General features: G+C 36.2%; 2 protein-coding genes across 7 annotated transcripts in view; both read left to right on the top strand.

Annotated features, from left to right (window-relative positions):
• LOC113230652 (protein disabled) overlaps positions 1-19010 on the top strand; it is a 51099-nt gene extending 32089 nt beyond the window's left edge. For all 5 annotated transcript variants that reach the window (XM_026464664.1, XM_026464660.1, XM_026464662.1 and 2 more), the window contains 8 exons: positions 115-279; positions 7426-7528; positions 9076-9405; positions 9964-10037; positions 10576-10654; positions 11165-11491; positions 13346-13506; positions 16224-19010. In XM_026464664.1, the coding sequence (XP_026320449.1) occupies positions 115-279; positions 7426-7528; positions 9076-9405; positions 9964-10037; positions 10576-10654; positions 11165-11491; positions 13346-13506; positions 16224-16444 (1460 nt within the window). In that variant the 3' untranslated portion in view covers positions 16445-19010. The remainder of the gene's footprint in view (positions 1-114; positions 280-7425; positions 7529-9075; positions 9406-9963; positions 10038-10575; positions 10655-11164; positions 11492-13345; positions 13507-16223) is intronic.
• Positions 19011-21797: 2787 nt separating this feature from the next.
• Positions 21798-24478, top strand: LOC113231072 (lysM and putative peptidoglycan-binding domain-containing protein 3). Of its 2 annotated transcripts, none has more exons than XM_026465239.1 (3): positions 21798-21963; positions 22978-23155; positions 23853-24478. In XM_026465239.1, exons 1-3 carry the CDS (start codon positions 21944-21946, stop codon positions 24414-24416), a joined length of 762 nt encoding a protein of 253 aa, XP_026321024.1. In that variant the 5' UTR covers positions 21798-21943; the 3' UTR covers positions 24417-24478. The 2 variants fall into 2 exon arrangements, with proteins under 2 accessions (XP_026321024.1, XP_026321025.1); XM_026465240.1 differs by lacking the exon at positions 21798-21963 and adding an exon at positions 22754-22892 and having other exon boundaries at positions 23853-24477.
• The last annotated feature ends 2141 nt before the right edge of the window (positions 24479-26619 follow it).

Below are 26619 nucleotides of genomic sequence, written 5' to 3'. Positions count from 1 at the left end.
TCTTTTTGCCACTTGTGAGAAACTTATGAAAGTTTCTTCACATAGTCCAATACAAAATCAAACCGATACAACGTGTTGAATTATAACTTTACCATAAAAAAATTTCAATTGCAGAAAAGTGCGTGGGTAATCGCGGTGCAAGCCGGGCAGGTCGTTGGGCAGTGTTAGGAGGAGCAGGGGCTTCGCCGTGGTCGTCGGACTCGCGGGAGTCGGAGCCTCGCCCAAGGCGACGCCGTGGTCCGCCGCACCACAGTCCTCCAGACACTAGAGGCGCTATGGGTGAGTATAGGACAATTAATAATGGTTCACAATAATCATACACATGAACCGACACAGCAACGACATCGCTGCATAATAGAAGCGAGAATCGCTTCCACTTTCACTTGCACACATTAGTCAGGGGGACAGACAAAAATACAGCTAAGAATGAGTTAATTAATGATATTTATTTGCTTAAAACATTATTTACTAAAGATGGTACAAATATTCATAATAAAAAGTACTCATATTTTACCGATATTGGCATGGATATCTACATTTTGGCATCTAAAAAATTTAAAGCAATTCCTATTAAGTATTAACGTTAACATATTATAATTATAAGTTATTGTCATGTCATCAAGTTGGTAAAAATATAACCAATGATGATTTGATTTTTTTTATGCAATAAGTGATTAAATTTATTAAGAGTCATATTATGTAAAGAAGTCATTTTTTTCTCTTAGTCATGACATCGGCTTATTTATTTATTTATTTAAGGACAGCCAGTGGTAGATACAATAAATCTAAGGAATAATGAAGACTTAAAAATACATTTAATTCTAATTGCACTACCTGTGGGTGCCACAACATGCAAAGAAAACAAAAAGAAAATTTAAGCAATGACAGGGGGTATAAATGGAATATAAACAAAAATATATATATTCTAATTAATATTAAGTAAAGATATATATAGATATATAGAATAAAATAAACATTATGAGTTACGCCCAGATGGATTCATTCGTATTTTAGATTTAAAAACATGGAGCGAATCGTTGAACACATCTATTGTTTGATCAAGCGCGTTAAAGCTTCTTGACAATCTAGCGATAGCGGAGTGATACTTAAGGTTGGTCCTAGAAGGGGGCGGATGGAGTAGTGCGACCGGGTGACGGGGCACCCGGTTTGAGACGCGGATTTTAAATAATTGTAAAAGAGGAGGGCAATCTATTTCGTTTCTCAGGGTTGTATACGTGAAAACCAGGTCTAAAATACGTCTGCGGTCAGTTAAACTCTCCATTTTGAAATGCCCTAGTTTATCCAAATAGGTTGGGAGTTCATTAAGCTTTCTACATGTGTTTGTAAGATGCCACAAGAATCTCTTCTATATACGTTCATTTCGTAACTGGTGCACTGCATAGTGTGACAACCACACAATAGTGCAATATTCTAGAGTACTTCTTTCATTTGCGTTGTAAATAGTTATTTTCGTACTGGGATTTTTAAAAACTTTACCATTTCTCATGATGAAACCAAGCAGTTTGGAAGATTTGGCTATTATTTTATCGAGATGTGGTAGTAATGTAAGCTTACTATCAAAAGTAACGCCCAAGTCGCGTAATTTATTGCATTCCTCCAGAACTTCACCACCGATATTGTAAACCGTGGCAATTACGTCATGTTTACGAGTGAATTTGATATGAAAACATTTCCTACTATTAAGTGACATATCGTTACATTGACACCAATCAAGGATGTTGTCCAAATCATTCTGCAGTAACAAACTATCCTCCAAAGTTTTAACTATTTTACATAGTTTAAGGTCGTCTGCAAAAAGAAATACTTGGCTATTGTTAACAACAGAGAGTATGTCGTTTATGAACAAATTGAAAAGCCACGGACCGATACAGTGGTGGTCACATAATTAAAGACACCCTTGATGTTGACCACATACAACAAATTAAATGATATTTAGAGACCCAAGATAGGTATCAATTCCATTTTAATAGTCATTTTACATACACTGACATAATATATTTTTTTAAATGAGAACAGTATCAAAGTTTAACTAAAAAGAGTTTACATAGTTCCTGTTTCAAATATCATTCAAACTTTTTCGATACATTAGCTGCTGGCCATCTAATTAAAGACAGTGCGTATTTCGTGTTCTAAACTTGAAATAAAAAATAAAAAAGAGCACTGATTTTTTCTAATATTGAGCGAATTTTCGTGATACGCAAAATCTCACTCAGTTTTAGCCGTGCTCTAAGTTTATTGTGAAATTTAAATTGAAATATTATGGGAAAAAGCAAAAGTTGCGATCCTTCCACAAGGAAGATAATTCTGATTTTTTATGAAAAAGGGTGGTCATATAGGAAAATTGCAGAACACTTGCGATGCTCGAAAGATATGGTAATGAACGCTATCCGGCATTTTAAGAAATTTAACACTACGGAAAATGTGCCTAGGAAACCTAGACCGCGAAAAACAACCCAGCGAGAAGACACAAGAATAGAATTGTTTGCTAAAAAAGACCCTTTCAAAGGATCAGAAGTCATTCGCTTGGAAGTATTTGGTGCAGAGGAATCTAGAGGAGTGTCTGCAAGAACGGTGAGAAGGCGATTATGTGAGGCAAACTTGTTTGGAAGAATTTCTCGGAAGGTACCCCTTTTGAAGAAAGAAAACATCAAAACCAGATTGCTGTTTGCCAAAAAATATGCACATTGGACAGAGCGACAGTGGAAAAATGTGCTTTTTTCTGACGAAACTAAAATAAATATGGTTAACTCTGATGGAAAAGTTTACGTGAGGCGTCCTTCAAAAAAAGAAATGGATCCAAAATACACAAAAAAAAACTGTTAAACATGGAGGGGGTAATATCAAAGATTGGGGATGTTTTTCTGGTCACGGTGTGGGACCTATTAAAAAAATAGAAGGTAACATGGATAAATTTAAATATAAAAATATTTTAGAAAACACCATGTTACCTTATGCCGAGGATCATTTGCCGGTGATATGGACTTTTCAACATGATAATGATCCCAAACACACTTCAGCAGTGGTCAAAGAATTTCTTAGAAGCCAATCAGTAACAGTTTTGGATTGGCCACCGTATAGTCCTGACATTAACCCGATCGAAAACTTGTGGTCCCGTGTGAAGAAAATGGTTGCAAAAAAACGTACAAGTAACGTGCATCAACTATACACGGCATTTAAAGAGGCATGGGAACAGATTTCGATTGAAACTTGCAATAATTTGATTGCTTCTATGCCGAGGCGGTGTCGGGCCGTCATTGCTGCTAAAGGACATGCGACAAAATATTAACAACGTGCTTTTATTTTCTTATTATACATCTGAAACTAATTTTATACTCAAATTCGTTTTAACATTTGTAATATTTTTTTTGCAGTTACATGATTTGTGTGTCTTTAATTAGTTGGCCAAGCTTTTGTATTAGTTTATAACGGTGTAATTAAAGAAACTTAATAAAAATTTAAAATGCGACATCTTCGTTCTCTTTATTTCATTTCAAACATTTCACGAGACCCGTTAGAATAATTTAAATAATATTGCAAGCTCCTATTGCATTATAATAAAAAAATATAGGATAAGTAAACTTTGAAAAAATAATATTCTCTAAGTGTCTTTAATTATGTGTCCACCACTGTATGTAATCCCTGAGGAACTCCCGAACCAGCATCAAAAGCCTTTGATTTGTAGCCTTTTAAAGCCACGTGTTGTTGACGATTGCAAAGGTATGATGTAAACTAATCCAGCAACTCAACACAAACACCATATTGACTCAGCTTGCCAATCAGAATGTCATGAGGTACCCTATCAAAAGCTTTAGAGAAGTCCATATAAATAGCATCCACTAGGTGGCCAGCATCCACAACATTTACGAGATAGTCATTATAAGCAACAAGATTGGTGTTGGATGACCTTGACTTCACGAATCCGTGTTGGTGGTCACTTAGAGACTGCTTGAGATGCTGATTTAGATAAGGACAAAGCAATTTTTCGAATACTTTGGCAAACTTACACAATATTGTAATAGGTCTGTAATTTGACACAAGTTCCGGATTACCATTTTTGTGGATTGGGACTGCCCTTGCAACCTTCCATTCAGTGGGAAAGACACCTGAGCTTAAGGAATTGTTGTAAATCAGGCATAGGGGTTGACCTAAAGCGGTTGCACACTTAACTGCAAAGTAAGAAGGAATGTTGTCCGGCCCAGCTCCTTTGTTAGGGTCTAGTATTTTTAGATGTTTAATAACTTCTATCACGGTGATATTAATCCTGTTAATGTTATTTGTGTTTGTTTCCATGTGGTAGGCGCTTAGTTTAAAGCGGTGATTAGAGGAAGCGAAGTACGATGCGAAAAGATTGCATATAATAGTTCCATCCGTAGCCGTTACGTCGTTATAAGTCATTTTCTCCGGAAACTGATTTGGTACATCACGTTTATCTTTCAGGTACGACCAAAAATATTTAGGGCAGCGTTTAATACTATTCTCAATTTTGTCTATGTACTTTTTGTAACAAATTAAAGCTAATGATTTGCACCGTTTACTTAGAGTGTTTAATGAGATTTCATCTAATGGGTTTTTATATATTCTACATCTACGTAAAATTTTAATCTTTTCTTTGTTCAACTTAATTAAATCTTGGCTAAACCAATGAGGTGAATTGTTATTGAATATCTTTGTTTTTGGTACATACTTCATAATAATGTCGTTTAAGATTGAATAAAATTTGTTAATCATTTGATTCACATTGTCGCATTCACCCAACTCCTGAGACCAGTCCACCTTACACAGTGGGGATACACTATCGTAATCGGCTTTGAAATAATTAAGTTTGGTTTCACGTTTATTAGAATTTAGTTTATTCCAATTTTAAACTTAATAGATATGTCCTACGGTTCATGTAGGGGATCAATATCAACAAAAGGATCTGAAGCAACTTTTACAACAACGTTCGCAATATTGCTCAGTACTAAGTCTAAAACCTTAATCTTATTGTTACATGCATAGTTGTATTGGGTAAAGTTACAGGAGGATACGAAATCCATTAGCAGCTGACCCAGCAATGAACCACTGCTTACAGAAATCTGATTAGTTGTTGGAGTTGGCCAATTTAAAAAGCTCAAATTAAAGTCTCCTATAAGACAGATGTTGCTCATATCTTCAGAAACAGAGTTGAAATTGTCCAGGAAGTGTTCCAACATTACGCTTTACGGGAGGAGGAAGATAGACTGCACAGAAAAATATAGAACCGTTATTCGTCAGATCCACCTTGACCCACATATCCTCACATTCGCTTTCCTTATCGAGCAAGCGGCTAGAACGCAATCTATTCGAGACAGCAAACAGCACACCACCTCCGTCTTTGTGCCTGTGGAATCCCGTACTTTCTCGGTCTCTTCTATGGGCGCGAGCAACGCTACAATAGAAAGTATGGGTTTTGGTCCGGAGACCCCTAACATTTTGATAATAAACATTTAGACTGACAAATTTTATAAAAATGAGTATCAGACAAATACACCAAATGATTGCAACAATACAAGCACCACATTAAACCTTTTAATCATGAAAGTTTTTGTAATATACCGATGTCGTTGATATTATAGATATAAATTCCGAAGTCTCCGTTTTACGTACGAATATTCGACCCTGCTTTGTCCATACAAACTTGTACCCCTTCTCTTTAGCTTTTAACCGAGCCGCAGCGTACAATGTTCTGTTAGTTGATGTTCCATCACGTAAATGGGATATTTCCTACCTCTCATGCCAATGTGGTTGGTATTGATCTTGTTGTTGGCATTAGCATCATTGTACTTGATAATATTGGCTAACAATGTGTCCTGTATTCGAGGGGTAGCCAATTTTACTATGATTGCACGTGACCTGCCGTCTTGTTTATTGACTTTTGCTACTCTAGTGCAATGATGGATCTCTTCTGGTTTTATTTCAAAGCCGACTGCTTTGGACAAATGAGTAATTATTGTATGTAAATTTTCATTCCTATGTTTAGGAACACATTGAATTTCAATATTGCAGGATCGACAATTCTGTTCTATAATCTGTAACCGCATTGTAAGGTCACGTACAGTATTGTTAAGAACCGCTTACATTTAAACAGAAGATTATTTTTTATCATTTTATATCGGAGGGTAATGCATTATGTATCTTCACATACATGGCCATGGCATGGTATAACTCTTATAAACTAACACTACTAACTTAATGAATACATCACTCCACTCTTTATGGTTGTTCTCGCCGTGCTCAACAAATGGCGCTCACTAGACTTCGTAAACTGTCTAATTCCCAGCCAAATCACATGGCATAATTTTAGGTGTCATCCACTGGCTAAAGGGATACCTACCTCTCGAAGCACGAAATCCGTAGTTATAGCCGTTATCCCACTATGGGTGACCTACGGGACTACTCTCGAAGTCCATCAATGAAAAGACGGGCCCGTTCGAAACGTCAAATCCCGTTGTCAACAGAGACGCGCAATGCGTCTCACATCCACCCGCTGGGGTTTCTACCCGAAGCGCCCGGTTTTAACCCATTTCTGCCCAAAATTATGGTCAGAAACGGCGAATACAGAATTTGGCATAATTCCATATTTATTACAAATTTCAATCTAAAAAATCTTTTTTAACGAAAAAGAGGCAACTCCACACAATACATTGCAATCCTGTAGATTCTCACTACTAAAGATGCACAATTCAATTTTTATGAAGATCAATTCAAGTGTATACGATCTAACGATTTTTTGTATCGATTTATTTCAATACGATTTTCATGCGAATAGAAGGGGAAATATAATCGTCTAGATAAGAAAACAATAAACATTTTGTAATATTATCATTAAATTTTAACGAAACTCGATTTAGAACAAATATAATAGTTTTGTCCTCGATGTCGGGCGATAATGGGTTTCTTAGATAGGTACGTTGTATGTGTGTGCGTAGCTGCGTCCACGACCTATCGTCAGATAATAAACAGTGCGAATCGAACTGCCAGTCGTTTCATTTGCCTCCCTTGCTCGCATATACAACAGGATTTTAACCCGATTTAAATCCGGCGTAAAAACCAAGACTCTTGCTCATCTCTGATCGTCATACATCCTTAGTTTGAATCGATCGAAACTCAACTGTAGGTCATCCATACGGATTTCATGTTTCGAGAGTAGAGCCCCAATAACAAACAACGTAGTTCTGATAATGATTATCTCATTCTTAAATATCACATCAATTTTCGATCCTTCAATTTTAATGACGACAAATGGTGACACTTCTGTGCTTCCACAAAATTTAAAAGTTTTTTAGGCACTATATATTTCAGTTTAAATGACTCTTTTTTATTAATATTTACTTGAAAGGGCTGTTATATTATTTACAATATAAACAATAGCTTGTTGTTCAACAGTACAAACGTCATCGTCGTCGCGTGACGTATCGCCCTGGGACGAGGAACCTCCGCCTGTTACAAGATTACAACGACCGCCTTCACACCGAGATAGGGAATCCAGGTAAACAGCCTAAATACAGTCACTAGAGTGACATTGATAGTTATGTTTTATCCGACTTCAAAAAAAGAGGAGGTTCTCAATTCCATTGTATTTTTTCTTTTTTTTTTTTGTATGTATGTTACGCGATAATTCCGTAATTTGTGAACCGATTTTGATGATTCTTTTTTTGTTGGAATGAGGGTACCTCAGTAGTGGCCCCTTTAAATTGGAAGAAAACTAGCAAACTAGGGAATGAATCCGATTTCACGCACTTTCCGGTAACTGATTTCAATGAAAATTGGCAAATAGGTGTAATTTCACGAACTTTTGATTTTTAATACTGAGATTATTCTAATGTATCTCGGAACTCATACATGCTGTAGTTGGATCTCGAATACCAGAAATAGTGATGGTTAAAGTCAATGATAGGTAGGTGCTCATTTTTTTATATACAAATGTATAACGCCGCTGAAGTTTGTTTATTTCTCAGTTAGGTGTTGTGTTGGATACAAGCGAACGGCAACTAGAAGCAAATATTCTATTTTCACATCAATAGCGGTTGCTGCGCACAATACACTAACTGCCTCCGTAGCCGAACGGTTAGCATGCTAGTCTACTACGCAGAGGTCCCGGGTCGGGAGAAATATTTGTATGGCTTACATTTATTTCTCTCGTGAGGTGTAATTTGTGGCTGTCTATGTGTATGTCCATGGCACCCACGACACAGGGTTTCCCTAGTGCGGGGCTATGTTGAGTGTGTGCGTTATTATATAACTTATTATACATTATAATGTAAAAAAAAGTATATGCAAAACTGGAAAGTTTCATCATCATATACCTTATAATATATAACTACTAGAGTTTAATTAACTAGAGTAAAATTAGAGATATGGTTTTTTTCTTAAAAAAAAATTACTATAAATAGCTCTTCGGTAATAATTTTCAAATGCACGTTAGACGTTTTACCTTTCCAGTGTCGATTTTATATTTGAATGTTATTTTCATGGATTGAACTAATGAAATATTTTTTATACATAAATAATTTTATATTTGCATGCTATTGCAAATATAAAATTATTATCTACTTTAGTTTCGTGGTAAAATTGTAGAAAAAAAATTTTATGTGGATTATACCACTTTTACGCTGATAGCGTCAAATTAGTTAATAAAAGTATTTAGAAATACTCAATCAATCAATAAATCAAATCAATTAATATATCCAATAACTGGATAAAAGGAACTTAGAAATATGTCGGCTTATTTATAAAATGCATTGTTAATCTCTTTTTTAGACGGGTAATGAAAAGTTTAATTATTTTGCAACCATTTTCAATTATGATCGTTAATTTTTTAAACACGTTGTTTGTACGATTGTCGTAATGAAAAATAAAAACATAAATGTTTATTTACTTTACTTTAGGCCTGGTTTCCAATTCAGGGTCATCCCCATAAAGTACATTAAAAATAAATATACGTTATTACCACCTTGGACCACACTGGATTTATAAATCTCATCATTTGTTTAAGTAATGTAGCCAGATTATTAACGTATTAATTATATTTGTCAGTAGACACAACTCATCAGGCTCAAGAGAATGTCTAGACTCAGGCAGTGGGAGAGAAAAGGACAAAAAGCGTGACAAACGTGACAGTCGAGACAGAGATAGAGATACTCGCGAACCACTCGACAGACGCGATTCCGGCAGCAGTCGCGACCGCAACAGGAGAGATAACAGACGAAGTAGAGACAGGGAAAATGACACTTGGGACAGAGATAGGAACTATAGCAGAGAGAGAGATTATAGAGACTCGAGGAGCAGAGAGAGACAGAAGGATTATAGAGATAAGGAACGCGATAGACAAAGGAAGCCAAGACTTTCGTATGATGAGGAGGAAGAGTGAGTACGATATAATATGACACTACATTTTATTGAGATTTTTTTGTGAAATTACTCCACTGGTTTTGTTATGATTATGAACACAAAGACCAAACACACAGAAAAATTTCGTCGACCCGGTGGGACTTGAACCCACGTATATTAAGTAAATACAAGGAACTCCACTGCTACTAAATTGAAATTTTAGTAACAATAAAGCTCGTTGTAAAAGAGTTCGTCCAGGGAAGTACTGCGACCTTGCCTATTTCTGCCGCCAAGCAGTAATGTTAGCATTACTGCGTTCCGGTTTTGAATAAGGGTGGGACTTGTCAACTTATGTTTCAGGGTGACGGGCTCAGTAGCAGTGCCCTTAAGATCTTTGCGATTTAAAGCTCTGAGTGGCACTGCATGGACAGGCGTGTCGCTTACCATCAGGCGCAAGCTCGTCCCGTCGCTTGATATTAAAATGGTTATTTAAGAAATAAATACTCAATAAAAAATATGCTTGTTTAACTATACGTAATCCACTGTGATTCATTTGACTCAAATAGTGGTTCATGTCAGTGATCTTCGTTACAGCTACAGCGACGGTTGTGGGTCAGGGAGGTCGTCACCGCGCGACCGATGGTCTGACCAGCGGTGGAGAAGAGATGGTAAACTCATTTTCACATTGTTTAACCCACTCAAATAGTAACGACAATAAGAATCATTGTTTCTCCTAATCAGTTTTATGCTGAGATTTATAAAACGAACTTAGGCTTCGATTAGGCAAAGCGAGCTAAGCGAGTTCTTCGTATTTACAAAACGAACTTTGTCTAAGTTTGAGTTAGAAACTACGATGTAAACGCCAAAATTTAATATAATTTGTGATAAGTATTTTAGCCTAGCCAGGCACCAATACTAGGGATATGCAGGAAAATAAAGATATACTCGTACGTTACGGACGTAAGAACCGTAGAGTAACTCAAGAACCGTTGTATTCGAAGAGCAAAGCAATCTCGTTTTGCAACGTCAAAGTAAAGTTGTATCCTACCCTCATACATTACAACTTCTTACGAAAAACTAGCTTACCGCCATTTTTGCTTAGTCAATTTCAAAGTTCGTTTTATAAATCTCAGCCTCAAAATTATCGGGCAAATCCTATTTTAGGGTTGGGACATTATAGAAAAAGGTGTGCGTATTTATTTTCAGAAAGAAATTACGGTTCTCTAGGGTGGCGAGAATCCAGGCGTAGGAATGAAATTAGACAAACTGAAGATCCCGAAAGAAGGTACCTACTATTTTTTTTTAATAGTTTATAAGAAAATTAATCCTTAACACACAAAACTATACAGGGTGGGAAACGGGTAACAAAGGTAGCTGGTTTGGTTTTCTTTTTTTCGGGATTTCTATCATTTCTGGTACAGTTAAGAACACATCAAACTTGACACTTTGTACTTTGGACCGTTCTTATCGTAAGCGGCATTGAGTTGGATTTAAGTCTTAAGTGTAAAGCTTGACGTGCTCTTGACTCTGTACTCTTACCGCAGTTGATCCCATAGAGACTTTTGATCATTACCAGAAATAGGATCGAAAGACATTAAAAAAAGTTTCGTGTAAATTTCCTTTTGTCTTGCTAACTGTACAATTTTTTAAAAACTCTGAATACCAATCTAATATCTTCAAAATTCATGGACAGTCTTCTACGAGCATTTTCCTGTAGCTATGACGGTTAAGGTGGCTGTCCTTGCTGACCTGTCGCAAATTTCCACCCTGTATACGTAGTAAATTTATTGCACAGGTATGGTTCAACACTCGGCTGGCCTGCACGCCGTTCAAGCAGTCGCCGCGACGTCGACCGCGATCGTGACCGTGATCCACGTGAACCGCGCGAACCTCGTGATCCACGTGATCCACGTGATCCGCGTGACCCACGTGACCTACGTGAACCGCGCCGTCGATCTAGAAGAGAAGAACCAAGACAACGATCAAGAGATTATAGATTTTCAAATGATTTTTCCCCAAGGGATAATAGGGATCATCCGTCACCATTTGATAATGATTTCCAAGATACACCGACGCCCGTAACGAAGAAACGAGCGCCGTATTCTAGCTTGGAGGGAACTAGGTAAGTGAGAATGAAAAATAAAATTTATATACAGAGTTATTTTTAACGTACCGTTTTCATATTTTTTATCTCAGTCCTAATAATTACATACAATACACATTCGAGAAAATCACTCTGAAACACTAAGGCCATTATGATTTGATTCTGTCTATTAATATTCCTTCTTTCAAAATTCAGCTATTTGAGGACTATGTAGTCTGCCTTTTTTTAAGACGGAGTAAAATGACATTTCATTGCGCAAAAGTGTTGCCCGCGTGCGAGCAGCTAGTGATTGCAGTCGATAAATAATCTACCGACTATCGACTGAATATTAGTCACGCTTATGGAATGAATAGCCGAACTTCTTTCATTTGAACCATCCTCGACCCATTATTCATCCAATTACTGAGCATAAGTCCATTTAAATTGTCAATTTTTGTAAGTTCATACATACATACACTGTCTTTAGAACTATGTTTATGAAAAATACAAAGGGGAGACGTATATTCGTTTTTATTTTAATTGAATATAGATAATCAAATCCGGCTATTCTTGTTAAAATGTATATGAATAAAATTTTATCTCAATACTAGCAGATCATCTAACAAAATAATAATTAAGAAGGCGATATCACAATTAGTAATCATTATAACGTCGTAACTAGTGGTCGAAAAGGCTCGAGCCTTTTAGCCCTAAATTTAAAGCTTGCGAGTCTTTTTTAAAGGCGGACTCACAAAAGAGTTCGAAAAGGCTCGAGCCTTTTAGAACTAAATTTAAAGCTTGCGAGCCATTTTGAAAGGCGGACTCACAAATCAGTAGTTCTAAAATTGCTCACTATAAAAGGGTTTGAGGCTTTTTTAGGCCGAGGCTTTTTTTAAAGCCTTTTTAGAAGACTGGCGTTAGCGGTCAAAAAGGCTCGAGCTTTTTAGCCTTTTTTTAAGACTCACCGCTTTATAGTGATGGCTACAATATTAATAATAATAAATGGATAATAATAAATATGTCACTACATATTCACACAACGCTATCTAGTCCCAAAGTAAGCAAACTAAAGCTTGTGTTATGGATACTAGACAACCGATAAACAAACATATACATTTATAGACACATAACAAATTATCATGTTCATTACACAAACACTTGTCCTCGGTGGGAATCGAACCCACGACCTCTGGATTAGCAGTCAGGATTACTAACCACTACGCCACGACGCCACTATTCTAAAAAGGCTTTAAAAAAGCCTAGGCCTAAAAAAAGCCTCAAGCCCTTTTTTAGTGAGCCATTTTAGAACTACTGTTTTGTGAGTCCGCCCTTAAAAAAGACTCGCAAGCTTTAAATTTAGGGCTACAAGGCTTGAGCCTTTTTGACGGCTAGCAAAAGCCATAAATACAATTAGCCTCGAGGGCTTGAGAGTTATTTAGCTTTTTAGCCTTCTAGCCATCGCTATAAAGCGGCGAGTCTTAAAAAAGGGCTAAAAGGCTCGAGCCTTTTCGACCACTAGTCGTAACATTCACAAGTCAGCCATTTTTGGCAAAATTTTATAATCTTTCACAATCTATCGATAAAACTATCGACGACAACAACATAACTATTTAAAAATTTTATGAAAACTGGCAACCCTGCAAAGTCTATAGAGTGGAATTCCCTGCCTGCAGACTTGTTCCCTGAACGTTATAACTTGGACCTTTTCAAGGCGAGGTGAATAGGCATTATTTAGGTGTGCATGCTCCATCGTCTATTTCATCGTCACTTTCCATCAGGTGAGATAGAAGTCAAAGGCGCACTTAGTTTTTCTTTAAAAAAAAGGCATTCTACTACGTCTACTACGTCTTCAAAAAAGACACACTATAATTATTTATCTTTGAATTGCTTTAGGTTCTCATTTGAGCCAGACGAAGCGGCAGCGTCACCACTATCAGGAAGCAGCGCGCGACGCGACAATGACTCGTCGACGACGCGATTCCGATTCGACTCCGATTCGATCTCGCCGCGGTCCATGTTCGAAGACGATTTTACCGCAATGTCTACACCTAGAGGTCAGTTTTTATTCAATAATAATATGTATTTTATTATTTACCTATTTCATCACTTAATACCTCGAGTTTCGTCTATTTAGATTACGTTGGGAGATATCGGAAATAAATTAGGAAATTCACAAGTTACGAGTCGAAAAACATTTTTTTTTTGTTCATGGTGTTCATCATTATGATTACTTATATGTGATTACTTATGTATGAGTACCCAACCTTATCGACTCATAAGAAGTGCAATAAATTCATGGCTATCAACGCAAAAGTGGTGTAACCCACACAAAGATTAAATGTACATGAAAATAGCATCCAATTATAAAATAATTATGTACGTACATTAGTAGCATTTAAAGTAATATTACGTAAATAAAATTTAATGCTGGTTACACCACTTTCGCGCTGATAGCCTCTATGTTGAACTGGAAAGGATAAATAATTATTGCTTGTCAAGTCACCAACCTTTCAATATGGATAGCCTGTCGTGAAACATATAAAAAGGGCTATGTACAGTCATATACCTGACCCACCAAGCCGATTACATCGACCTTTTTTGACTTTAACTTTAACCTGTGAGTCGTAAAATTTATTTGGTATGACTCCCCCTGGTCTTCTCATTAGTGAATGACATTTTAAGAAAGTTTTTAAGCCAATTTGATCTTTAACGTATGGTTCTGACTTAAATACACAATTTATATAATTTATTATCTTGATGTGAAGCTTATATATCCTTGAATCCAGGTAGATTAAATCCGGTGTCGGTCTAGGACCATGTACGGAACTTAACACAGGAGATAATAAAAATCGGTGCCCACTGCTACTGCAAAGTATATTGAGAGAAAAACGCCTTCAATTGGAGCATAGCAATATAGCTGTCTCTGTGGCCGAACGGTTACCATACCGGCCTGACACGCAGAGATCCCAGGTTCGATTCCCGGGCCGGGAGAAATATTTGTATGGCCTACATTTATTTCTCTAGTGAGTTTGGGTGTAATTTGTGGTTTTCTATGTGTATGTCCATGGCACCCGCGACCCAGGGTTTCCCTAGTGCGGGGCTATGTTGAGTGTGAGCGTTGTTATTATTATTATTATTATTATAAACCATTAAAATAATTGCTACTTACAAAATGTAGGTGCTACGTATAAAAATAAGTCTTCATGCGTGAACAGTCACCCTTAGAGGTGGAATATTTTCTTCAAAATTAAATGGGACCATTACTGAGGTACCCTCTTTCCAACAAAAAAAGAATCATCTGTTAATGAAAAAAAATACAGTCGAATTGAGAACCTCCTCCTAGTCGGTTAATTTTATATACTATGATGAAGCTTAACGTCTACGCTTTTAATGATCCGAGCATCAAAGACCACCTACTCAAGTTATAACCCGTATATGTATAAAGCTACAAGTTCTTACTCACTGATAGAAATAGAACGCATACTTCCCGATATGATAGAAAAATATATTTATACCATTGTACGCGGATAGGCTGCAAAACAAAGAATGAAATATGAGAGGACCTGAACATGGAAAATGTGAAAGAGTGACCAACGGCTTGCAAAAATTGGCATAGGGTCTCTAGGAGTGCTTTATAATAATTTGTAATCAAAATTAGTTTTTCGCCATTTTTGAATATGGCCACCAAACAAGCGTTTATAAAAATTAGCTCTAATTCAACTGAAAATCGGTATGTGGGGGGTCTCTATAAATATTTGATTATAATTTGCGGTCCAAATTCATTTTTTGCCTTTTTTTTCAATATGGCTGCCATACAAACTTTTTTAGTGGCAGATAAAAATTTGCTCTAATTCGATTGAAAATGGACATGCGAGGTCTCTAGGAGTGTTTAATAATAATTAGCGGTCAAAATTTATTTTTCGCCATTTTTCAATATGGCTGCCATACAAACTTTTTAGGATATTTTTTTTCTAATTCAACTGAAAATGGCATGACTTCAATCATAATTTCGGGTAAAAATTTTGTTTCCGCCGTTTTTCGAAATAACCGTAATTTTTTATGTAAATGGCTGTTGAAAAACTTGCTTTGCTTGGCACGAAAACATTTTTAAGATTGTTTGATAAAAAATAGTGGTAAAAAACATATTTTTGCAATTTTTAAATATGGCCGCCATTAAAGAGTTATTTCAATATTTTAAAACAAAGCGATAAGTGCCGAGGCCGTAGGCCGAGATCTGCGGAGGGCGAAGCCCGAAGTGTATGCACGCTATTGCGATGGAGATAATATACGGAGGCGTAATAGATTACGAGTATAAGATCTCACAATTGTAAAAATGTAAGGCATACTTCCCGATGTAGTGAAAATGAGAATATAGCGTTGTTGTATCTCGATCGTCTCTCTGTTAGATTCCATTTTCTTGAAAGCTATGCCGAAAAGAGGTATATAGGAGGAAAAAATGCCAAACCGCTGCCGAATTTCCTGTACTATGAATATCGAAACAACGATAACCCAGAATACTCAGACCAAAACCAACGTAGAAATTTAATGTTCGTTTCTTAAATTGGCCCAAATCGGGAATCGAACTCCTCATCAAGCGCCCGTAGTACTAACTGATGATGAAGTGTCATCGAGGAACTTGAGCACACCCCGTAAACTGAACCCGACCTCGCGCCGCAGGCCAAGCCCGACTCCACCGTAGATGGGGTACAGGGCTCGTAGGATATATTTGCAAACAAATATTCATTGCATTCAAATTTCTTTTCCGTGATAGGTCGCACAGCTTCCATAGCCGAAGAAGATGAAGACGTCCCTCCCCTCCGAGCGAAGCCACAACAAGCACATAGAGATATCAAGAAATCAGAATCGGTAAACATCTTCACTAGAGATTCCGACCCCTTCGAAGGGGATGAGTTCTTCGCCTGTACGGGATCCAACCGTGCCGCGCGGAGGGAGAACTGGCCGGGAGACTTTCAAGGATTCGACAACGCGTGAGCCGTCCGCTCTGTTAGATTCGTTTAGTATTGCACACCAATAGTAAATGCTATAGATGTAATATCGACACTGGCCTCGAAAACAAGACACAATATCGATAATATTTTACCAATAGTGTGTCAGTGTGAATTTCAAAATCGACTTTCGATAATGAAACTATCGATAAATGTGCAAAACTAGATCCATTACACTACGACCAAAGCAATAGTGATAGTGCATTTACATGGACACGTTTATGTGAGGATTGGTATATGTAGGAATATTTTTTAAATTGATATAAACGAATATGTAATTCGGTATTTCTTGCCATGAAGTTATATTAGGTAGATATCGAAGATCTCATTGTCTGACGTTATTCATATCGGTGTCTAGATTTCCCCTTAAAGCCCATTCGTAGTGTGGTATGGAATGGCAAATGACACGTGACTATAAGAATGGAAACCAAGGTGTCTGCACCGTACGCGCAGAGTTTTAGTGACGTAGACATGGTCTCATCGCTATGAATTAAAAACTTTGCTACGAATTGATAACCAAAATTTCACTCGATACCATTGTCTCAATGACGTCAGTATTAACACCTGCTGTTCTAATTTAAAAGAAGCTATTCAAGTTGCAACTGTCGCCTAGCCTGTATGCAACAAGTTTCTACAGGGTTAATCGACTGTGGCTATTTGAATGGCGCTCTTGAGCGGCGGTTTGTTAGACAGTTCTTGGTACGATCGCAAGGTATTATGCCAGCTTTGCACATAGTTTTTTAAATAATAATATTTTATTATATTGTATTGAAATATATTAAAATGCATTGAAATACCTTTTTCACATTTGTAGTATTATAATTAGGCATGTACGAGTAAATTCGATATTAAATGCGAAGTCATACTAAAATTTACCATGTATTCTATGGTTCTATAACATTAAAAGTTAGAGAATAAAACATGTATAGGTATACATGGTAAAATGTCGTATATATAATTAATTACTCGTTCATTTTTGTAGAGACAACCTGTGATATGTTTAAGCAACGCTCTACAAATTTTAGTTTATATGATGTTTTAAAGCCAAACGTAAAGTATTCAATATTCCGCACGTATGTACGTACATATATTTTCTTCTCGTTTTATCGTATACCTGTTTGCAGGATAACGCGCAGGATAGTGAATACTTGGTTTTTGAAAATCATGTTGCCTTATTTGTGATAGCACGGCAGAGAACTTATGTAAAAATGCGCATACATTTGTTATCATTTCTCAAGTAAATAAAAATGGGGTACCGTGAAACATTTTTTCATGAGATTTCTAGTCGAACTATGTATTTATATCGTAAAATTTAAATGAATTCGTTTTTGTATACAATTTGTGCTGTTGATTTTTAATTATTTTTGCCAGATTTAGGTGAGTATTTTTGATATCGTGTAGAATTTTATAATTTGACAAGTAAATACTAATTTGACGTTATGACTATATTAACAAATACATAATCAAGCTAACTAGTTAAATAAAGACCTACACCATTTTGCTGTTAATTTATCACCTGATTATAGGCGTCCCGGTTGTACGATATAAAATCTTAGGATTGAAATTGCAACCCGTCATCACATGTGCAGCACGACATCTACCATGCAAAATTGCAACACTATTACTTAGTACCAGGATAATTTTCAGGATGGTTTTCTGTACCTAATTTCGGAGGCAATTCTTTATTTAAGTATTCAAGTATATTATCTTGAAATATAAATTATATTTCAGGTACTACACTCGACTATTTAACAATATACTTCATGATAATATTCTGCACCAGAGTTTCTTAGCCTTTTTTTTAGTCATGGACCCCTCTAAAAATTTCAAAGAGCCTACGGACCCTTTCCAAAGAGATGAAGGAGCAGAAAGCCTCGTGTGTGGTATTGACGCGCTTCTCCCTCGCTCTAATAATGGATGTCAAAGGGCGCATAAATTCAAAAAGGTCAACATTATATACCAATTTTTATATTAATACATTATGTTAGGTAGGCTCGCCATGGATCCCCGGCCTTCATTACACGGACCCCTTAGGGGTCCATGAACCACAGGTTACGAAACCCTGTTCTAGACTATTTAAATAATAAAAATTGCCACAGACGTTTGGCAGAGAAAACTAACCTGAAAATTATCCACGATAAAATTTTTAACACGTGCCGCTCGTGTTGTGCTGCCATATGGTTCTTCTCTTGACTAACTGTTATTGACATATTATTTTAGCAATGTATTTTCGATTTAGCACTTGATATTTTGAGCTGTAGCTTCTGTCAAATTCTTTCTATAAATGTTATATTCATAAAGGCAGACGATTAGACACAGACAGACATATACGACAAAAGGAGAAAATTCGTATTGAGAGCTGTGTAAAGGTGCTTTTCCACCGGCGAGGTGAGATGAGAGTTGAAATTTCGCCGGCCGATTTTCACCAAAGGAGCAGTAGATATCATTGTGAAAGAGTTCGTCCAGAGAAGTACTCCCTTAACTATTTGTGTCGCCAAGCAGTGATGTCAGCATTACTGCGTTCCGGTTTAGAAGGATAAGGGTGCTGTTTAAATGTCAGGCACATTGAACTTGTCAACTTATACCTCAAGGTGACGGGCGCAGTGGCAGTGCCCCTCAGATCTTTGCGACTTAAAACTCTGAGTGGCACTGCAACTGTTATGGACAGGCGTGAAGGTGAAGACAGGAGCGAGGCTTGAAGCTTACCATCAGGCGCACGACTTGTTCCTCCCGTCACTTGATATTATAAAAAAATGCCATTAATAGCCGTCGGGAGCTCGCGCTGAGGTGGTGGATAGTAAAATGAAAATATTAAAATACCAATAAAATAAAGTATTTGATTGATAAATTTTGAAAATTCGACTGCAGGGCACTCCGCAATTATTTGCAAAAAAGTCGTCTTTTTAAAAATCTTGAATCGTACGTACGTATCCTATAATCTTGCGATTGATATTAATAGTGACTTCCTTATCATAAAAAACGTAACTTAATAACGAAATTGGGTTATTGACATATCTGGAATTAGCGAATCGAGATCTACAACCCCCTATAAGAAGTTTTTTTAAATATCTTATTTAGTTTCAGTGTTATTGTTAAGCAAAATCGGCATATTTGTCATTTTTTCTTGTAAAACAAAAAATTATAGATATCAATATCGCGAAAGTTACCGAAATGTAAATGCATTAGTTATGACTAGGAGGGCAGAATGGCCATCGCGTGAATCGTGTTTCCGTTGCAGAATTAAAAACTCTGTCTAGGCAGCAATACGGTTCAATATTACACCAAGAAATCAATTCTCATCTCGCTTATCCTTGTTATCCAGACCATTTCCACCGAAGATTCGCTAGGAGAGAATTGAAATTTTGCCATACAAATTTCAATCCTCGTCTCGTATCGCCTCGTCTCGCCTTGCCGGTGGAAAAGCATTTCGAAATAGTACGTCTGAATCAGTTATAATATGACAAAAATTTCCGATAAGCAGTAACTGAGGAGAGGTTGCTACTGTCAAGACGCCATGCCTCTGGTTGCGCTGGCTTTCCTAACCGGCTTTCCCAACACAAAGCAGTAGAATAGGTAGGGCGTATTATATAATAAGTAATGTATGTTACCGATGAGTGGCCAATATATTGCTCTGTGGCCGATGTCATCCTCATTTATTATTGAAACCTAGTCCTATAGTAAATACACTTCAAAGAGACAGAATAGATTTTTGGGCACAAAATTGTACTGTATAGATTTTTTATTGATCTGTAAATATTTTGCTACGGAACATGTCCCTTTAATAATAGTCCATTTATGTAAAACTGTAGATTTGAATATACAAAATATTGATTATTTATTCGAGTTAATCTGGTATTTATTCGTAATTTAAGAAATTATAGTGTTATGTTCCTTATAAGTTTTTTGACATTGAATGTACCCCTTTTCCAACGTGTAGGATGGTTAATGACCTGCTATACACAGAATTTAAGTCATTATTAGTTATGCAAAGTGCGTGTTTACCACCGCTCAATAAAAATTAGATAATTTATTCTGTATTTGGTACTGTGTTTGTAACAAATACGTAGATATGTTATCTTGCCCTTTTTATACAGGGTCCTAAGCACGTCAAGCTTGACACGATTGAAATATGCCGCTTGTATAGGAACTGCGCTCTTGATTGAACAACCTTTGTGTGGAAAACAACTGCAATATTTATAAAATAATAATGGAATAGATGTCTTTCTAAATCGATTTTACATACCTCTGATTTATGTGTTTTAAAACTTAAGCGCCTCTTACGTTAATGCACTTATTGTATAATATAGTTATTTTTTTACTTACCGTGATTTAATTATATTTTATGAGCACTTGACAGTGCCATTTAAAACGGCATTTAACATTTAACAATTAGTATTTTATAAAATAAGCATTTTTGGGTGTTATAAATTTATTTTTATTGAACTTTAGTAAATAATTTCTGTGATATTTTGTTTGATAGTAATTGTCATTTGTGTTGATTTATTTATTTTACCTAAATAGTTTAGTCAAATAAGTTATAAATGTAATTATTTATCAGTATTTGTTTGATACTGCCTTATGCTGAATCTGTACTTCAATATAACAAAATATAATCCACATACAATCATAACTTATTGTATAATAATAATAATAATAACTCATGTTACCTAAATCCTAGTGAGCGTATTGAATCATTTTTTTTACTTAATGTATTTTTTGTACATAATGTAGGTAGAGGAATAAAATTACGTGCAATTATTACCACATCTACGGCGGAATACCAAAGGTATTTATGTTCTGTAACTGTTGTGTAAAATACTCGAAGTTAATAAACTATAAACAACGTGATTATAAAATGTTTGTTTTTTACTTAGCCTTCCTTGTCTCAATGCTTGGGATCATCGTCTTTCCATTGGATCATTCGGTACTACCACAGTGTAAAGAACATAGTACTACCAACCTACAGTCGTACCGCAAAGGAGACTCAAGGGTATTCTTCAAGCCACTGCTCTGTTGAACAACCATAGGACCAATCATTAGCGATTATAGGCCAACATATGGATATTTGATGTCATTCAATATTTATATGACGTATACTGTTGGTGGTTCTGTTAATATTTCGACTACATATAAGGTTTTATTGAATAATGTTGCCAACAAATTCACCAATAATATTACGCACGCAAGAGGAATGATTCAGATTGAAGTGCATCAGCAACCGCACCTACGACTATGTTGACAGCAAACGGGAATGGCAATGTAAAAGAGACACGACACTCCTGTGCCATTGATGTTCAAACAATTGGGAACTATAGCAACAAGTTCTCTTAAACTATTTAAAAGTATCATTATACATCCCGGCACCGTTGCATATGTAGGTACTGGCACCAAAGTACGGAATAAAATACAAGATGACGTGAGTGTGGAAAATTCAAAAAGCTGATCAAATATCGCTAATCGGTTTACATAAAACTGAAACACTTGGATGTCTGTGCACCATCTGAGGTATGTATACACATTGCCAAATTATTGTAACGAAAGCTACAAAGTAATTTACACAAACAAGATGGCTGCCATAGCTTTAATTTTCCATTTCCGAGGGTCGTATTCCAGGACTCTACTCAATGCTCAATTCAGGACTTGAGTATGATTTATAGCACTAGAAATCGTACTCAAGTCCTTGCCATTAGACTCGTATTTCCAGTGCTTGAAATCATATTTAAGTCCTGACTTGAGCATTGAGCATTGAAACTATTCTGGAAACGTTCATAGGATTTCGCGATTGTTGTCACAAATTAAAAAGATATAGTAGGAATATATATTGATTGTTAAAGTAGTTACAGGCCCTTTACAGTCACGGCTGACTAAGACCGTGGGACCTAAAGGGCTCATAAAAGAAAACAAGATGGCGGCTGTAAAAACTTGCACAATTCCTGAAAATCAACATTGGTCTTTCAGAACTTTTATTTCATCATTTTGTATAGGTATGGGCTACCATAAAACTAATTCACAACTGAAGTAAAAAAGTGGCGACTTGGCGAGGCTATAGGCACAGGCAGCTTCAGCAAAGGGCGACGCTTGGAATGTCCAATCCATTCTTGCGCTGCAGGCCAACAGTCCACCTCCACAAGTTTAAAATTAGGAGGGCTCAAAATAAGTACAGCATTTGGATTAATGCAACAATAATGTAGAAATTTATTGCGCACAATAAAGCGCATTGATTTGACACTTGGTGACGTCACATATATTTTTATATTGCCATCAGAAATGTCAAAATTCTTTGTCAAATAAAGTTGGACCAACAGCTGTTGTAATGTAATTTTCGTTATTAATTATTAGTCTTATTTAGAACAACCATAACTAGTTTTTGAGTTTGTAGCGAGGTCATGCTAGATATCATTAGAATTAGTGTCGTATTAGAAAATGAAACAAAGGTGAGTGTAGCAAACGTTGAAGTCGCGTAGTAGAGTTTCTACATTGTTTACGTGTTAGGTACTATCGGAGATATTTGTGTCGTAGGACGCGTCTCATGCACGGCGGGGATGACTTGATCAGTTATAATATGAGCAAGAAGACTGACGGAGATCTAAACGGCGAGATCCAGCTACACAAAATGAAGCCACAGGAACATTACATTGAGGCACAAGTGCAGGAAGGTGATACTTTACAGGCCATCGCGTTAAGATTTTATTGTTCTGTGAGTACCTTTCTTCCCAACCATTATAAACATCATGTTCTTGTCAAACAACTATGTAAAAGATGCTTTACCCACCTAATCTTGCTTTGCCCAATCAATTTTCACTATTTGAAACGTAATTTTATATGTGACCTTCATAAGTGCGTGTGAATGATTCGTTCTTTCATTGGTAATACTTATGAAGGAGGAAATAGTAATTCTGTTTCATTAATTTGATGAATGATGTCTGTTATACTAACCTATACCTTTGATAACATTTTTTTTTTGTTCAAACAATAAATACCTAGATGTACATAAGCCTGGGCAGTATTTGAAATACTTGTAACTGAAATATGTATATGAAATACAAATACTTATCTTGTATAAAGTATAATCTAAGTAAAATTTATACAATTATTAAGTATAAACATGTTTTACTACTTGAGGAGTTTCAAAACAAAAACTGATAATTTTTTTTTTTTCGTCTAGTCTCATTGAAGTAATTTGTCGCATTGTGTTCAGATCCATGCATTTGAAACATATTTTTAAAGCTGATTGATTGATGTTCAGGTTGGATAAATTATTAATAGAAACTAAAAATAACTATCATTTGCATTTAAAAAAAAGTGTAAAAGTTCAAACTGTGTAATTCCTATGCTGACCGCCACTGTAAAAAATGCAATTTTTTTGTATAAATTCACTTTTGTTTTCATTTCAGATAGCAGAATTGAAAAGAATCAATCACATACATAAAGACAATGAAATCTTTGCGAGACGGACCATTAAAGTTCCAGTCACACCTTATTCTGTACTCACTGAACTATTACCTCCATCAGAAACTGTAGAGCCTGTACCTACAACATCATCATTGCCACAAAATCAATCTTCTATACATGAGCTTATGAACAATACACAAAACGAGAAAAACGAGAGTCATAATTTACCAAATAATAATACTGAATCAAGTGACGACTATGCTATAGACTGCAATGCTGTTGTATTAAACAGCACGCTGGCTCCAGCTGTGATTCCATACACAGATATAGAACAGTCTGAGGCAATCACAGAAGACACTCAACTCTTGCCAAATAAAAAGCTTAGAGAATCATTAGATGCTGTGGTAGTTAAAGAGTTAACATCACATGGTGCAGATTTTGGACTAAAGTGGTATCATTTACTAGGTTTTGTGCTCATTGTGGGTGCTGTGATACCCATTGTATATATTATACTTACTGTAGAAAACCCAGAACACCATGAGGTGGCATCTGTGCATAAAAATTAATAGATTGATTCATGTATTTGAATAATGTATTTTGGTAAATCAATTTTGTATGTATATCATATATTAAGGGTACGTTATGTGATTTCTACAATAAAATATGTACTAAGTGTTTATGTTTTATTTGTCATTATATTAATATAAAAACAAATAATTCTAACTGTCTTGTACTTGCTGTGCTAGCAATTCCACATGTGCAAACATGTAATTATGTATTCTATGAATATGTAAAAAAGAAACTTTGTTGGTTGGTTATAATTTTCAATTTCTTATAGTTATTAATAACATTTAAAGATAATAATTTTAATTTTTATCATGTTAACTGCCATTGTGACAAATATTAAAGCTAGGTATATCTTATTGGAGACTTTTATACTCTACTGATGACCATTAAACGTCTTTGTGGCACTTTACAAGTATACAGGGTGTAATCGTTAAGTGTGCCCAGGCAGTTATTCCGTAAATATAAGAGATATCAAAAACCTTCAACTGATATTGGACGTAAGTTACATAGGCACAAGTTGTGACTGTGACAACGAACAAATTCATTTAAATATACAAATATTGAAATGAAGTTGTTCACACTTAGAACAACACGATTGACTTTTTTGACGTACGATGACAGACTGTCGTGACAATGGAAGAGATAGGGCGACAATCGTGAAACTATAAATAGAATGTCACGATAAAAATGTCCACGACAGATATTCGTGATGTGGGAACAGGCTAGACGCGACAGTCGTCCAACGATAAATAAAACGTTACGACATAATGGGAACGCGCCCTTACGACGACAGACTGTCGTGACAATGGGAAGAGCTAGAACGACAGCCGTCAGACGATAAATAAAAAGTCACGATAAAAATGTGACGACAGATTATCGCAGCTTCAAACGATTCTGTCGTGCAAATGACAAGGCGGCTGCCGTGAACCGATAAATTGTCGTCACGATCTAGTGGGAACAGTTAGACACGACAGTTGTTCAACGATAAAATAAATGTCCACGATACAGTCAAGACATATATTCGTGATATGGGAACAAGCTATACGCGACAATCGTTCAACGATAAATAAAATGTTACGACATAATGGGAACGCGCGCTAAGTAATAACGTTTATAAAATTACAGTTGTTACGTACTAAAAATTTTTCATGGACATCTTTAATTGTACGACCCAATGTTTATTGGAGAAATTTTATCCTTATCATTGATCCTGTGGATTAGTACTACATTCTCAGGCAAACTTCAACTAATTTGTGAATACAATAATTCATATTAAGAAAAATAAAAGAATGTTTCATTTAAGTCAAATTAACTATCATATGCATTTAAAGCAGTTCCCCTTCATGTCTGATTGATTTTTTCCACTCTGTATATATATTGTTTTGTAAAACTACTGTTTTACAAAACAATATATATACATATACGCGTCTTCCGCGGGAGCGACATCGCGACATTCTCGCATATTATGTCGCTCTCGCGCAAGTCGCGTCCTATCGGGCTACCCCTGCAGCTTTAGGTCCCTCCCGGCGTCACATCTCCTGCACACCATTTGCCAATTCTAATACCCAGTGGCGTTTTAACCATTTTAAAACCTAGCAAGTCGCCTATACTTACTATATTTTGAATTAGTCAAAGTGACTCACTAGGTTTTTGACTGGTCGTGAAGCAGACCAGATGTGCCTTACCAGGTATTAATGTTTGTAAATATCTGGTAAATTGTAGGATTTTGAAGTGGCCGTCACTGCAATTTGGTGAGTTATTAATTAATTAATCAGGAAGTAGGGTTCCGTTAGAAATTTTTCGAAAAATTTGACCCTTACTAGGTTTTGCTCGGGGGCAGCAGAACGTAGAGACCAACCATGCTGGTTAAATGCTCCTCTAACACTTAAGATCTGGTTCTGTAGTAGGTAGTAAAATAAGGCCGCGTACCTTTTTCCAGTGTGACCATTATTTTACAGTCCACGCTATAATTAGCTTAAATCTGGCGGCATCATTTTACAATCTCGCAAGCCACAGCTCCTTGCACAGATCTGATTTATCCCAGAAAGTCGTGAATTCGGTTTTAGAATTAGTCGCACCTTCGTTCTGACGATATAAAAGATTTGTTATCTCAACCTAGTAAAAATAGCCTAGCAGCCCAATACAGTTATTTTGCATCTGACCAGCCTTTGTTAATTTTTTTTTAACGTGATACTTGAATGT

The sequence above is a fragment of the Hyposmocoma kahamanoa genome, unplaced genomic scaffold (genome assembly GCF_003589595.1).
Source record: "Hyposmocoma kahamanoa isolate Upper Pololo Valley unplaced genomic scaffold, ASM358959v1 64, whole genome shotgun sequence".
Taxonomy (NCBI): Eukaryota; Metazoa; Arthropoda; class Insecta; order Lepidoptera; family Cosmopterigidae; genus Hyposmocoma; species Hyposmocoma kahamanoa.
The sequence above is the reverse complement of the archived record's forward strand: the minus strand, read 5'-3'. Positions and strand labels throughout refer to the sequence as shown.

What these genes read in the sequence shown, in the direction of transcription:
- LOC113231072 (XM_026465239.1), top strand. Translation starts at nt 21,944, where the DNA reads ATGTCTGTGCACCATCTGAG. An exon ending in ATGTCTGTGCACCATCTGAG is followed by an intron (nt 21,964 to 22,977) that starts GTATGTATACAC and finishes TTTGTGTCGTAG; the next exon opens with GACGCGTCTCATGCACGGCG. An exon ending in CGTTAAGATTTTATTGTTCT is followed by an intron (nt 23,156 to 23,852) that starts GTGAGTACCTTT and finishes TTTTCATTTCAG; the next exon opens with ATAGCAGAATTGAAAAGAAT.